We start from the raw sequence: 13875 nt of genomic DNA, 5'->3' as shown, positions 1-13875 counted from the left end.
TCTCCTGGATGTTGCTTGCTATCAGCAAGGGACAATCTCCTTTACCCACAGCTGCCCTCAGGAGAGGCACCAGGTTGCTTTCTCAAGCTCTTGATGAAGGCTGAATCCTGGAGTAACTCCATTCTTGTGTTGATGATAAACTATATTAAATAACAGGCACCTTCAGTTATTTTTAAACTGGCAATTTTTCTCTCAACCTCCAATTTTCCGTCTTGAGGGAGGTAAGTGACTAATAAGTCTCAAATCTATTTTTCCTCTCTTTCCATCCCTTAGGCCGGTATAGATGGAGAAAGCATTGGGAACTGCCCATTCTCCCAGCGTCTTTTCATGATCCTGTGGCTCAAAGGAGTTGTATTCAACGTCACCACTGTTGACCTGAAAAGGTAAAAATTGTTCAGTTTAATTGAAAATAGTTATATGATCCAGTGTTGGCCCTATAGAAAGGCCCCACCAAGTTCAATCAGATTTGTATCTAGCCTAGAGAGTCTGTGGTGCACAACAAAATAGTTGGGATTCAGGTTTGGGTTTTTTTTTTTCACTTGTGGAATGTTTTTATATTAAACAGGGTGCTTGGGGTAGTTTCAAAGTCTTCTAACCACAAACTACAGAAAAAAGAAGGGCAAACTGATTTTTTAGAAACTATAAATATCTGTGTGACTACCTGACCATAAAGATTAGTGATTTCATGACTTTTTCTCTCTCTGCAGAAAGCCAGCTGACCTACACAATTTGGCTCCTGGGACTCACCCACCTTTCTTGACTTTTAATGGAGAAGTCAAGACAGATGTTAACAAGATTGAGGAATTCTTGGAAGAGACTCTTGCACCTCCAAAGTAAGAATTTGGGATTTTTTCAGTCAATATTCCATTTCCTAGGAATGAAAGATGTCCTAAGAGGAGTTCCTAAAAAGCACTCCCTCCTACAATCTTTACTTACAGGAGTAATATTTATTTATGAAACTTGCTGGCTTCAGTGAGATGACTTCCATGTGTGAAGGTTACTTGTATGACTAATAACTGCAGAATGTTTTCTCTGTACACATTTCAGGATGGCCTTGTATGCAGAATTAAGGAGACCAATGCTAGAAAAATTTTGTAGGGGTCTGGTGTCCACATTTTACAAAGCTAAAAATAACTTGGAATAGATGCTGAGAATTGCCACAGAACATATCTGTGCCAGGAAAAGCATTTTACAGCAAAAAACTGGAGGTTTCTGAGCTGTATGGTGTATTAGAAAGGTTGGAAGGGGAACTGATTACAGAGTACTAGAGGCTCTGGAGGCAGAAAAGTGCTCATTATTCTAGTCAAGACATGACAAGAGCCCATGACTGGAAGTTACAACCAAACTAATTCAGGTTAGAAATAAGGCACAGATTTTTTCAGTATGAATGATTAACCATTGGAACAAGCTACCAAGGAAAGGTTTAGATTTACCAGATATGCCTTAGTTAGTCAAACATTTTGGATTTAATATAAGGATACTGGGAAAAAGAAATTGTTGGTTTGTGATTTGGACCTTAAAATCTATGAATCGATGAAAAGTGGCTTCATTCCTTATGGAGTGTTTTACCTCTAAGTGAATCAGCAGCTACAGGCCAGTCCTGAGGCAAGAGATCAGATATTTAAATTTTCTATACTCTGGTCCAAGACCACTGAAGTCAGTAGGAGTCATTAGTTTGTGTTGGTCTTTCAGATCGACGTATTCCTTTGCACCAGATGTCTATAAAAAACAATTCAGACACTGAAAACTTTATGTCCCTTCACCTGGGTAATACTAACACGCCTTGCTATTACATCCTGGAGTACATTTTCAGCGTAGGGAATTAGACACGACTGCCATTCATAATGGAGAGAGCTGTCTGCCAAACTCGCCTGTACCTTGCTGGAAATTTATGCTTCTTTCTGATTTAAGGCCACTGTATCTTGGATCGTGGTAATAAGCACCTTTGTCATGAAGCCATCCCTGTGTAACTATCCAAACGCCTGCCTTGACAGACACAGATATTATTAAGAGGGACTTGCCAAGCTGTTGTTCTGAGATAAATGACAGCGTTAATTGCAGTTCCTCCTACAGGGGTTTTTCCTTTCTTCTTGTAAATTATATTTGTAATCATCACTATGTTGCTGGTAACAAGATGATACTCTCCACACTGCTTCTCCCTTTTCAGGTACCCCAAGCTAGCTGCTAAGCACCGGGAATCAAACACTGCAGGAATTGATATATTTTCCAAATTTTCTGCATACATCAAAAATACCAAGCAACAGGATAATGCTGGTGAGTCGGATCATTACCAAATGTGGAATAATTTTGCCATTCTCCCATCATTTTATTGTAAACTCTGTTCATGACATCAGGTACTGCTCTCGATCAGCTTGAGATGGTTGGTTCAGTGGACTCATTTCACATGTCCACAGTTGAATTAACTACATCTATACTAGTAAATAAAACAAGCCACTGAGTGCTTAGTAGCCCCTTTACCAACTGCCATGACATGGCTTCTGTCCATACAGTCCAGGTTCCTCACCAGAACAGGATCCTATACTGCTTACTGGAACTGGCTGGTGGCCCATGTTACCTCCTCTACTTTACTCAGGCACTGCTTAGAGGAGTGTGTGTTGACTGCACCTAAAACTGTGCTAATACTTAAAATTTAGCAGTGAATGACTGGGTGAGAGCAACTTGTGCCCTGACCCTTCATAATTTGTTAAATGTGGCAATCAGACTCTTGTCCCACTTATGTTATGCTGTTATAGCTCATTTGCTCATATAAACTGAGTTATATCCAGACGTTAAATATAAAATAATTAAATGAAAGAAACGACTTTAAGAAATGTAATTGCACTCTGTAAGCTCCAGATTTTCCCTCACATGTTTGTGTGTCAAAAGAAATAACCACCCCAAAAGCTGGATGCCATGCATATTTATATGCATCCTACACTGTCTTCTTAATGAAATTGCTTTTCTTCTCCACATTCCTTTCCCCTCAGAGAGGCAAGACTTCAGCTAGTCTAAGCTCTTGTTGCTCCATGAAAGCTAATGGAATTACACTGCCGCATCCCTTGAGATGATCTAGTAGAATATTTGCAGTCGCTCGCTGTTGTACATCTTACCTTGTATTACTAGTTTCACAGAGATCTAAAGCATGTTAAACACCATGTGCTCATATTGTATCGTATCATCATATCATATCATATCATATCATATCATATCATATCGTTCAGAGAAGACTAGATTTTTTCAGGTTCCAGCTCTGCCACAGATTTCATCTTTGTGATTATATTTCATTGCCTGGGGCTGATCCATGAGAAGAAAATGGGTAAATGATGATTTATGTCACATAGCAATCTGCTCCTTAATATTTTTGTGTTGTTAACAGAAGGAAATAATTATAGTGCTTCACTTCTCAGGGATGCTAAAAAGTTATTTTTTTGTCTAATGCTAATGGGATACTCAGCTAACCTCTGTAGGAAGTTGTTAAAGGAAGATAAATTAAGAGTTAGACAAAATAGATGTTACAGTGAAAATAAAATATCTTGGCTGTTTACAAGGAATTTTTATGGTCTGCTCTGCAACTGTAAATGTTAAATTCAGCTGTGCTGCCCCTTGCATTCTAAAACAGCCATGGGTATCTGTCCACATGCATAATCCCAACGCGTCACTTCTCAGTGACTCTGCAATATGTAAATCCCTGGATTCATAAGGGCTGGCAGCTCCATCCAGTAATAAATGGCTGTCCTAGAGGTGTCTGCATCTGGCCATAAACGGAGCTGGAATTCAGGATCGGATATCCGCTACTGTGAGATAAGGAATCTAACCTTGCAAAGTGCTCGTGATCAGGGCTCCACATTTTTACTAGCTGTAGTGTGATTAATGGGATATTTCCCTAGCTCTACCTAACAAACAAACTCCTGGTTTAGGTACTCTTAAAAATAAAAGGAAAATGCTTTCCAATGGCAATTAAGCACACCAAGATTATAGAGAAAAAAAGATGTTAAGCTTCAGGAGAGCAACAGTGTTTGTTCCCTGCAAATGTCCTCACTCCATTTTGTTAGCTGATTTGTGCTTTTGTTATATCCAGACACACTTCAGTCCCTGAACATACTGATACTCAACTTTCCTCTTTGAAGTAGAGAAGAGATTTTAGCTTAATTTTTTACAGCTGGAGTGCTTCAGTGCAAGGAGAATAAAGCACAGACAATCAGAGTATAAGTAGTACCTGCATATTCTTTCTATCAATGAAGTAAAGTACCTGAGGACCTTGGAGTCTTTAGGATGATCAGTGCAGACTTGCGCCATGTGGGAAATAGATCTCAATTTCAGCAGAGTAAATGACTTCCACTCTTCAAGGGCTAAGCAAAAATAGCTTTTCCCTTATCCCAGGGACATTTTACCCACTTTCCTATCCAGTTCATCTGAACCTACAGCAGTTATTCTGAAGGCTAATCTTGATGGCGGATAATGAATTAATTAAAAGGTAGCTGTGTTAGATTTCTTGAGCAGTGAAGACTATGTGCGAAAAGGAAAGGACAGCACCACTGTGTATGTATTTCCCAATGAACATATTTAGTTTTGATTGTTATTTTTTAAAATTGCAACACCAAACAAAAAGGGATCTGGGGCTCTAGACTTGATCTGATACATGTCATTTTGCAGCAAGTTCTGTTGCATTATCTTTCCTATATAACAGCAGAAGTTGTATATAGTTCTGTATAGTTATATATAGTTCTGTAAAAAGCATTTTATAAACATAAAATGTAATTAATTAGGAGAATGTCCCTTCCCCTCTCTCCATATGCACAGGTGAGATCAAAAAAGGACAGAGGTTGCTGTTTCATAGAATCATAGAGTCACAGAATGGTTTGGGTTGGAAGGGACCTTAAAGACCATCTAGTTCCAACCCCCCTGCCATGGGCAGAGACACCTTCCACTAGACCAGGTTGCCCAAAGCCCCATCCAACCTGGCCTTGAACCCTTCCAGGGAGGGGGCAGCCACAGCTTCTCTGGGCAACCTGTGCCAGTGACTCACCACTCTCACAGTGAAGAATTTCTTCCTAAATCTACGCTCTTTCAGTTTAAAACCATTATCCCTCATCCTATCACTACACCCCCTGATAAAGAGTTCCTCCCCAGCTTTCCTGTAGTGCCCTTTCAGTACTGGAAGGCCACTGTAAGGTCTCCCCAGAACCTTCTCTTCTCCATGCTGAGCAACCCCAACTCTCTGAACCTCTCTTCATAAGGGAAGGTACTCCAGCTCTCTGATTATCTTTGTGGCCCTTCTCTGGACTTGTTCGAGCAGGTCCGTGTCCTTCTGATGTTGGGGGCCCCAGAGCTGGACACAGCACTGCAAGTGGAGTTTCAAAAGAGTGGAGTAGTGGGGGAGAATCCCCCCCCTCGACCTGCTGGCCACACTTCTCTTGATGCAGCCCAGGACATGGTTGGCTTTCTGGGCTGTGAGTGCACATTGCTGGCTCATAGTCAGTTTTCCATCCACTACTAATACCCCCAAGTCCTTCTCCACAGAGCTGCTGTGCTTGGGATTGCCCTGACCCATGTGCAGGACCTTGCACTTGGCCTTGTTGAACTTTGTGAAGTTTGTCAGGCCTACCTCCAGCCGTTTCAGGTCCCTCTGGATGACATCCCTTCCCTCCAGTATGTCAACCGTGCCACACAGCTTGGTGTCATTGGCAAACTTGCTGAGGGTGCATTTGATCCCACTGTCCATGTCACTGACAAAGATGTTAAACAGTGCTGGTCCTAACATCAACCCCTGAGGAACACCACTCGTCACCACTGTCCTCTTGGACATCAAGCAGTTGACCTCAACTTTTTGAGAGTGACCATCCAGCCAATTCCTTATCCTCCAAGTGGTCCATCCATCAAATCCATGTCTCTCCAATTCAGAGACAAGGTTGTTGTGTAGGACAGCGTCAAATGCTTTGCACAAGTCCATGCAGATGATGTCAGTTGCTCTTCCCTTATCCACCCATGCTGTAATGCCATTGTAGAAGGCCACCAAATTTGTCAGGCACAATTTGCCCTTAGTGAAGCCAATCACCTCCTTATTTTCCATGTGCTTTAGCATAGTTTCCAGGAAGGTCCACTCCCTGATCTTGCCAGGCACGGAGGTGAGACTGACTGGCCTGTAGTTCCCCGGGTCTTCTTTTTTTTTTCCTTTTTTAAAAATGAGGGTTATGTTTCCCCTTTTCCAGTCAGTGGGAACTTCACCAGACTGCCACGCCTTCTCAAATGTGATGGATAGTGGCTTAGGCACTTTATCCACCGGTTCCCTCAGGGCCTGCGGATGCATCTCATCAGGTCCCATGGACCTGTGCACCTTCAGGTTCCTTAGATGGTCTCGAACCTGATCTTCTCCTACAGTGGGCAGTTCTTCATTCTCCCAGTTCCTGCCTTTGCCTTCTGTGTCTTGGGCAGTGTGGCTGGAGCACTTGCTGGTGAAGGAAAAAAGTCATTGCATACCCCAGCCTTCTCCATATCCTGGGTAATCAGGTCTCTCATTTCCTTCTGGAGAGGGCCCACATTTTCCCTAGTGTTCCTTTTATCACTGACGTACTTATAGAAGCTTTTCTTGTTGACCTTGTTTGTGATCATCTTAAAAGGTTCCTATATAACCCAGTTCTCAGAACAAGGCAATACATGTCTCATAGTCATCCTCTATATCAGCTCCTAGCTCCAGCTGACTCAAGTGCTTGGGTTAATCTGGAAAAACACACCTGTGACTGGGACATCAGTTGCACGTGATCAAAATACACAAATAGAAAAAGACTTGCTAATAAATCCAAAATAGAATGGAGAACCCAGACTGTTATATAAAAATAATTTTAATTTATTTTAGTTGGGAATAGAGGAGTGACGAATACCAAGTAAGCTAAAACACCAAACACCAGGTTGTTTAAATTATGTTCTCTTAACTTGGGAGTCAGGGAGGTGAATTCATTAATGAATGGGATATCAGGCTAGGATTTTGTAGCATCAGCCTATCTCTAGCTGTGAGAAGTGTGGGTTAAGTGTAATTATATATGATCATTCTTTGTAGCATACTGGTTTAGCAGAGATCATGCGGTCTATGTAGCATGATCTCTCACTACAGCCTGTGGCTATTACAACTTTGCTGAAAAGTGGCGTGAAGTGGTTGGGATAATTAATGAGATTTATGCAGTATATGCAGTAAGAGGGTACTGGATGTGAGAATTAATGAGAACCTAATGCATGCCAAAAATAAGCCAGGGTCATGCAACAATTTTAGACTTTAAGTGATGCCATCACTTGGCTATGTCATTGCAGTATTTCCTATCCTGAGAGAGGTGGTGAGATGGCATTGATATCGGAGTCTGTAGCCTTTAAGTAGCTAAATGTTTTGGGTATTTTTTCTGGTAAATGTTACTGAAAAAAAACAAGATTTGTAATTTCTTGGTTTAGTGTGTGTCTGAATTCTTGCATGTAAATGAATAGACACAATGCTACATATGTCTGTTTCTAAGATTGTGATACCCTCTGCTGGCAAATATGTGAATATAAAAAGCAAGCAGCTTTACAATCAGGGCTGAAACATCCCCTTAACAAAATAGGTTTCCTTCTATCAAGACAGTTTCCTCTTACAAATGCAACATCGTTAGAAGAGAAGAGTGTCATAGTAACCTATCGATGTTGACAAAGTTTTCATGGAAAAAATCATGTTTTTTCTGGATGCATTGAAATTACTTTGAAGTAAAATGCTTTAACATTACAGAGCAAACACGTACTTTTTTTCTGGATTCATGCAGTACTTCATCAGCCACACACTGTTATGTTTTATGCCTGGCACAGAAGCAGGTGATAACCTTCTTCTGTAAGTCTGTATGGCAATATGTTATTGATCATGATTCGTTTACTTACCAAAGGTATTTGGCAGCTAGGCTGCCCTGATTTAATAGTTCCCTGAATTTCTGATTCTTTTTTTCCATCTTTGTTTTCCTAACTTTTCTGTCTTATAATATAAAAATGTTGAAAGGTTTGGAACAGGCTGGCGAGGGCTGTAAGCCCAGAAGCAAACATGCTCATGCCATATCAAAGTCCCACCACTTTTAAGCTTCTTGAAAGGGAAGGAATTGATTCCAGATTCTCAGGATGTGGCAAGCTGTGTTTAAAGAAAGTGTGTGCATTTATTATTTCAAGTCAGTTCAATTACAACGGGCTTGATTCCTTCCACCCCCTGTGTCACTCGATAATTTTATAACAGGCCTCTCTGAAGGAGTCATCTCCTCATGGCGGGATTAGATCCGTGCTTTGCTTCGGTAGCACAGCCGGGTATTCAGTTCTCCAGGCTTCACCACTCATACTTGAAATGACAAGTGCTCGTTCACACAAGAACAGGAGTCCTTGGAGAGTTTAGTGGCAGTAGTCTTAAAAATTGTTTCCTGGATGCTCTTGCTCAAGTTTTCATGGCCAATTTCAGAGTCTTTGGTTCCTTAGAGATTGTTTAATATCTAGAAGGTGATCTTGTCTGAGCATAGGAAAGTAAACCAAGATCATGTGAGTTTACTTTAGTCCCTTTGGATGATGCTAAGCAAGTCATTCAGGCTCTGTACAGTAACAAGGGTAGTAACAATTTATGTATTCATTGGAGGGGGATGAAATTTAATTAATTGGAATGCTGTGTACATATTCAGTATCCTGCTTATTTTTTTTCTTGCAAGACTGTGTGTACTGCAAACCAAGGGGACAACCTATAGTAACCACCCATTAACTGTCCCACCTAAAATTGTAAGTTCTTTGGCTCATAGAAAGAGCCCTTTGATTTCATTTATGAGTTTAAAAAGTTGTTCTTGAATTGAGTTCTTAGGGGGCACCAGCTCCAGTGTGGGTGGGCGCATTCATTAGTGGTACGGAAGGATATTTCACTGTACGGCTCTTCAGAAGGCGCTGAGCCGGGAGACCACCAACATGATTTCACGCAGAGGAATTTCCAGCCGTCTGACCAGAGGACTTTGCTTGTCTGGTTTGGATTTACATCAAGAGGCCAAAAATAAAAACGCATTTAAATCATTAACTCACATGTGATTAAATGCCATTCACCTCCTTCAGTAGCTACATCACACTTTGTGGTTCAGTGCGTGAGGTGGGAAGTGTCTCTTCATGTGCCGTGTATGTATGTATACAGTAGATATGCACACACACTTCTAGGGCTGGATATAGGAACTGGCCTACATCAGTTTTACACTGTGGAGTTACTCCTGTTAAGAAGAGAGTCAGACCCATAGTATAGGTACGTGCACATGCTGAATGGTGTTCTCTGATCCTTTCTAGAAGTCATTGCATGCCTCCTTAAATAAGCAGAAAGTTACACTTCAAAACCCTACATAGAATATTTACAGTAATAACAGCTCTGTGGTGCAGACCCTTCATGGCACCTGAGCTGATGTGTGTAGCTGGGGTAGGAGCTTCTTGATGTTGTGGGTCAGCCTGTGTCATCCTGACAAGGTGGTCTGGTCTGGTCTCCAGCAGCAAGTAGGAGAGCAAACATTTGTCCCCACAGCATCTCAATTGGTGGAAAGGGTTGGGGGTCACCTCTCTTCCTTCCAGCCTGGCTTCTCACATCCAAAGGGGTCAGATTATAACTGTAAACATGGTACAACTTGTCCTGAGTCTTTGATCCTTCTGGCCTATTCTGTGCCTAAAGGCTTCACCCTGTGCTCAACAAAGTTCCTGGCAAAGCTCCTCTTGACTTTAACAGAGCAAGTTTAAAAAGCTGTTTGAATGCCCTTGTATTGATGGAGAGTTTCCTGTGACAAGGATCTTGGATCAGGCTCTAATTTGTGACAAACATTAATGCTTTATGCTTTTTGCATAGATTTTCAAGGTGTCATATAAATATATAGGTATAAATATCTATGTGTGCATGATGTCTGTGTATCAACTTGCCATTAAAATTTTTCCTTCTTCCTCTTTAGTTGCAGAATTTCCATTTTCCACTACAAAGCCTCACACCTGTCCAAGGCCCCGTACGAGCCACAATCTGTCCTGTGCTGTGATGATATTAAGTTTTTTCTGTCATGCAACCAGGAAGGACTAGAAATACCTTTTAAAATTGTTTTAGAGAAAAGGACTTGCTTTGTGATGGAACATATCAGGGTGACAGATCTTTAACTTTGGCATTTTGAAGCACAAAAAAGCTATTTCAGAACATTTTAAACAAGTTTTTATGGGTCCCTCTGAGCTGAATACTGTTGGACTCGCAGTAGCTAAAGTGCCTGGCAGCTTTACAAAACCAGCCTTAATATAAAAAATACCCAGTCTTTAAAACATATGTAAAATAGCTTTTCTGCAACATTTGTGGCACATAAAGTACCAAATACATGTTGGTGAGTGTGATATAAAGCTTTTATTGCCATTCATTTGGGATGACCCATATAACTCACTCATGATATGTTAATAAAACTGTTCTCCACTCTGTCTCTTTATAAAAACACACATATAAAGACCACTAAAACGGTGGTGATAGCTGTGTGCTAACTTGTTAAGTAGTGGCACAAGTTGCATTTATCATCTGTCCTAAATTGCTGTATCTGCTTTCTGCCCAGTAATCAAAGACTGATTCTAAAATGCTCAGAAACAGCAGTTTACCAAATAAGTTTGCCTGAGAAATAACTTTCTGAAAGTTCTCCTCAAAATCATGCTGGCCAGAGGCCCAGAGCCATCAATATTCTGTCTGGTGCCAGTGACAGCTTTAAGGACCACTGTCTTTTGACCTGCCAAAACCAAGAACTGAAATTTTATGCCATTGGAAGAAAGAGGTTTCCAGTTTTCTAAAATGATAACAAACCATCATCTTAATCTCAGAAATATGTACCTTATTAGGGAATGTTTCTGAACTTTCCTATCATTTAGGTTTTTTTCCTTCTTCTAAGACCTTGCTAATTAAAGTGTGAAGATTTCCTCGTGGAAATGTGAAAAATAATACTTGAAAACAATGCAAAACTAAAACTAAAACTCTGTGTAAATCCAGATGTGATCAGAGTGCAAGCCCTCCAAGGCAGGATTTGGTATGTCTGATTATGCAGCCATTCTGGGAACAGTAAATATTTACAATTAATGTACTAGCAGACATAATTTTCTGACACATCTGTGCAGAAGTAGCTTTGAAGCCATAGTATACCATAGGGAGGGAGAGAAAAAATGAAAGAATACATATATTTATGTAAATTCAAGACACAGAATACGCAAAACCCTAAAAGCCAGTTGACAATATATACTAAAGTCAACGAGGTTAATGATATGCTCAAATTAAGGCATGTTCTCAAGTCTTTGCTGAATCAGGGTCTATATGCACAGGCCAGGCCTAGACTAAAATACTTGCAATGGGAACAGTAGTTGGCAGACACTCGTCTTTAAGAGGGAATTATTTCCCCTGTGTGTTTGAATATTCCTCCAAGTGCTGCTGGCTTTACTGGGATGCTTTGTTCTGTTTCCCAGCCGAGCTCCCATGCTCACACACAGGAGCAGCAGCACAGCTGGAAGTGGATTAGAGCAATCTGGCGGCAGCAGTCCTGGGAGGAATTAAGCGCCTTGCTGCTGGAATGGGAGGCCTAAATTACATTATTATTTAGAATTGAGTTTTAACTTCATTGCTCTATGGTTTCGCACTGGTGGGTAACTCCCCTCGTTGCGATGTACTTGGTGCATCTTAAGTATGTTCCCCACAGCAAGGACTTAGATGAAGTTATGGCCTTACTCAGTAAAGTGTCCAAATATTAAATAAGCAAATGTTCAGCACTTAGCTGGTCTTATTGTCCCAAGAGTATTGTTCACAGGCTTATATTTAGCAATTGTAGAGCAAGCTATCACATGATAGAGAGCCCAGTGACTGGCTCCTGGAAGTCAGTTTGCAAAACTGTTGATGACTTCAAAGGGAGAAGAATTGGCCCAGAATCTGTTTTTCCCAAAACAGATTTTTTGTTTTTATGCATGCAAATGTTCTTCATAAAACAACAGGGAAGAGAAGAATGAGACATAAATGAAAATCAATGTTGCTAATTTTCTTTATTAGATCAGATCCTAAATAGATGACCTTTAGCTTGAAAACAGTGCTGGGAATAAGGTGACTAAATGGGAATTGGAGACATAGTTCTTGTCTAAATATCCTGATTCTTCTGATTGCAGAAAAAAAAAAAAAAATCAGAATTTCAGAGCTTGAGGCTAGAAGGACCTTTGGATTATTTATTATGCTCTCCTGCAAATCACATCCCAGTCAGTTTTGCCCATTGAGCAAACATGTTAGTATTTTATTTTTAGCATAGAATTTTTCCATCAGAGCAGAGAACAGGAGAAACTGAAGTGTCTTTGGTGCACAATGCCCCTCTAAGAGAGGAATTTACTGTATGAGAGGTGCCCAGCTGATGACAATAGCTGGTCCATAATCTGCACTGCAGGGAAAGGCAAATCCCCAGTGATTCAGCCAGTCAAAGCTGCAAAACAAATATTTCCTGGTCTTTCACCTGGAATCAGGATGAGACTGAACATGTGAGGAAGGCATCTACTCAGCAAGACTTTCTGTCGGGGTCACCATTAGCTGGGGTCCTTATTTCTCCATGCGGGAACAGAAACGACGCAACACCAATGTGATGATCAGGTTGTCCATCTTTTTTTATTTTTTTTTTATTCCTTTTCTGGTTACATTTATATTCTAGTAAGTTCCGTACACGCACTCATCTATCTTCTAATAGGCTACAGGTCATCTACACGCGCTGTTCACGCGCCTCTACAAGCATTTGCATTGGTTAATTGCAATTAGCACGTAAAGCCCAAAACTTGCCAAAACTCCCTTATCTCATACCCTGTTTTGCTCAGACTTGTGTGCTTTTGCTGACCACAGGTGTTTCTCACTTATCTGCTATCTTGTGTGTTTTTGCCAGCCTTATTTTGCTGGCCTTGTCTTCGTCCTTGCATTCTTCTGTCTGCACTAACTTTCTCCCAGCGCGGCCCAGACTCCTACAACTTTCTGTACCACTTTAATGCATTGGCCCAACCGTTGTCATCTCTAGCAGAGAATGACCTGATGGCCATAGATAAGCCTTGTAACACCTGATTAATTCCGTGTTGGGAGAAAAGATACTGTGATCTTTACAAACATCTCAAATCTTGAAGCATGAGATTTAATTACAGTCATTGTCTTAATGTTGAGGAGCAAATTCTAAGTGATATTGATGGCAGCACAGTCAACTTACGTCATTCCTTGTTCCAAGACCTAGAAGATGATATTAGGGATTTTAAAGTGCCATGACCTGCCCATGTGACTCTATCCCCCTTCATCCCAGTTTCTCCTGTTTCTGCCAGAACTGGATTAAAGCCTGCCTTTTCTTAGTCTCATTAAACGCCCCAGGAAGTAAGTCCACCTCTCTTCTCTCCTTGTTTGTTTCTTAAACAGTTCATTGCTTTGGCAACATGGAAACCAAATTTGTCCAACTTCCAATCATTAGACATTTTTACACCTTCATCAGCAAGGCTGAAGAGCTCTCTCACACTTCCCAAATGTTTTGTCCATGTGTGAGGATCTGTGCATGTTGGCCTGTCAGCCTTCTCTCCGATAAGCTGAACAAATAGACTCTTCAAACCTGACATTTTGAGGCTTTTTTTGCAGTCCTTGAATACCATATTATTCTCCTTTGACCTCTTGATGGAATTTCCAAAACCTTTTTTAACTGGGGAAAAATTTTCTTAATACTTGTCGCAACAGTACCATTGCAACAGGGGGAATATGACCTCCCTACTAGAACTTGAAATTTTTTCATACATCCAGACATAAGTATAACTCTTATTGCCTCTGTTCCTTTCAGAGAGGTTAAGTTGAGGCATAATCATGATGATCCTAAACTCCTTCAT

The 13875-nt window shown here is 40.8% G+C and overlaps 1 protein-coding gene across 4 annotated transcripts in view; it reads left to right on the top strand.

Annotated features, from left to right (window-relative positions):
- CLIC5 (chloride intracellular channel 5) overlaps positions 1 to 13875 on the top strand; it is an 86429-nt gene that overhangs the window by 50631 nt on the left and 21923 nt on the right. For all 4 annotated transcript variants that reach the window (XM_074861399.1, XM_074861403.1, XM_074861401.1 and 1 more), the window contains 3 exons: positions 274 to 383; positions 708 to 833; positions 2168 to 2274. In XM_074861399.1, the coding sequence (XP_074717500.1) occupies positions 274 to 383; positions 708 to 833; positions 2168 to 2274 (343 nt within the window). The remainder of the gene's footprint in view (positions 1 to 273; positions 384 to 707; positions 834 to 2167; positions 2275 to 13875) is intronic.

This window comes from Strix uralensis, chromosome 3 (genome assembly GCF_047716275.1).
Source record: "Strix uralensis isolate ZFMK-TIS-50842 chromosome 3, bStrUra1, whole genome shotgun sequence".
NCBI classification, from domain to species: domain Eukaryota; kingdom Metazoa; phylum Chordata; class Aves; order Strigiformes; family Strigidae; genus Strix; species Strix uralensis.
This window is presented reverse-complemented; position numbering and strand designations above follow the sequence as displayed.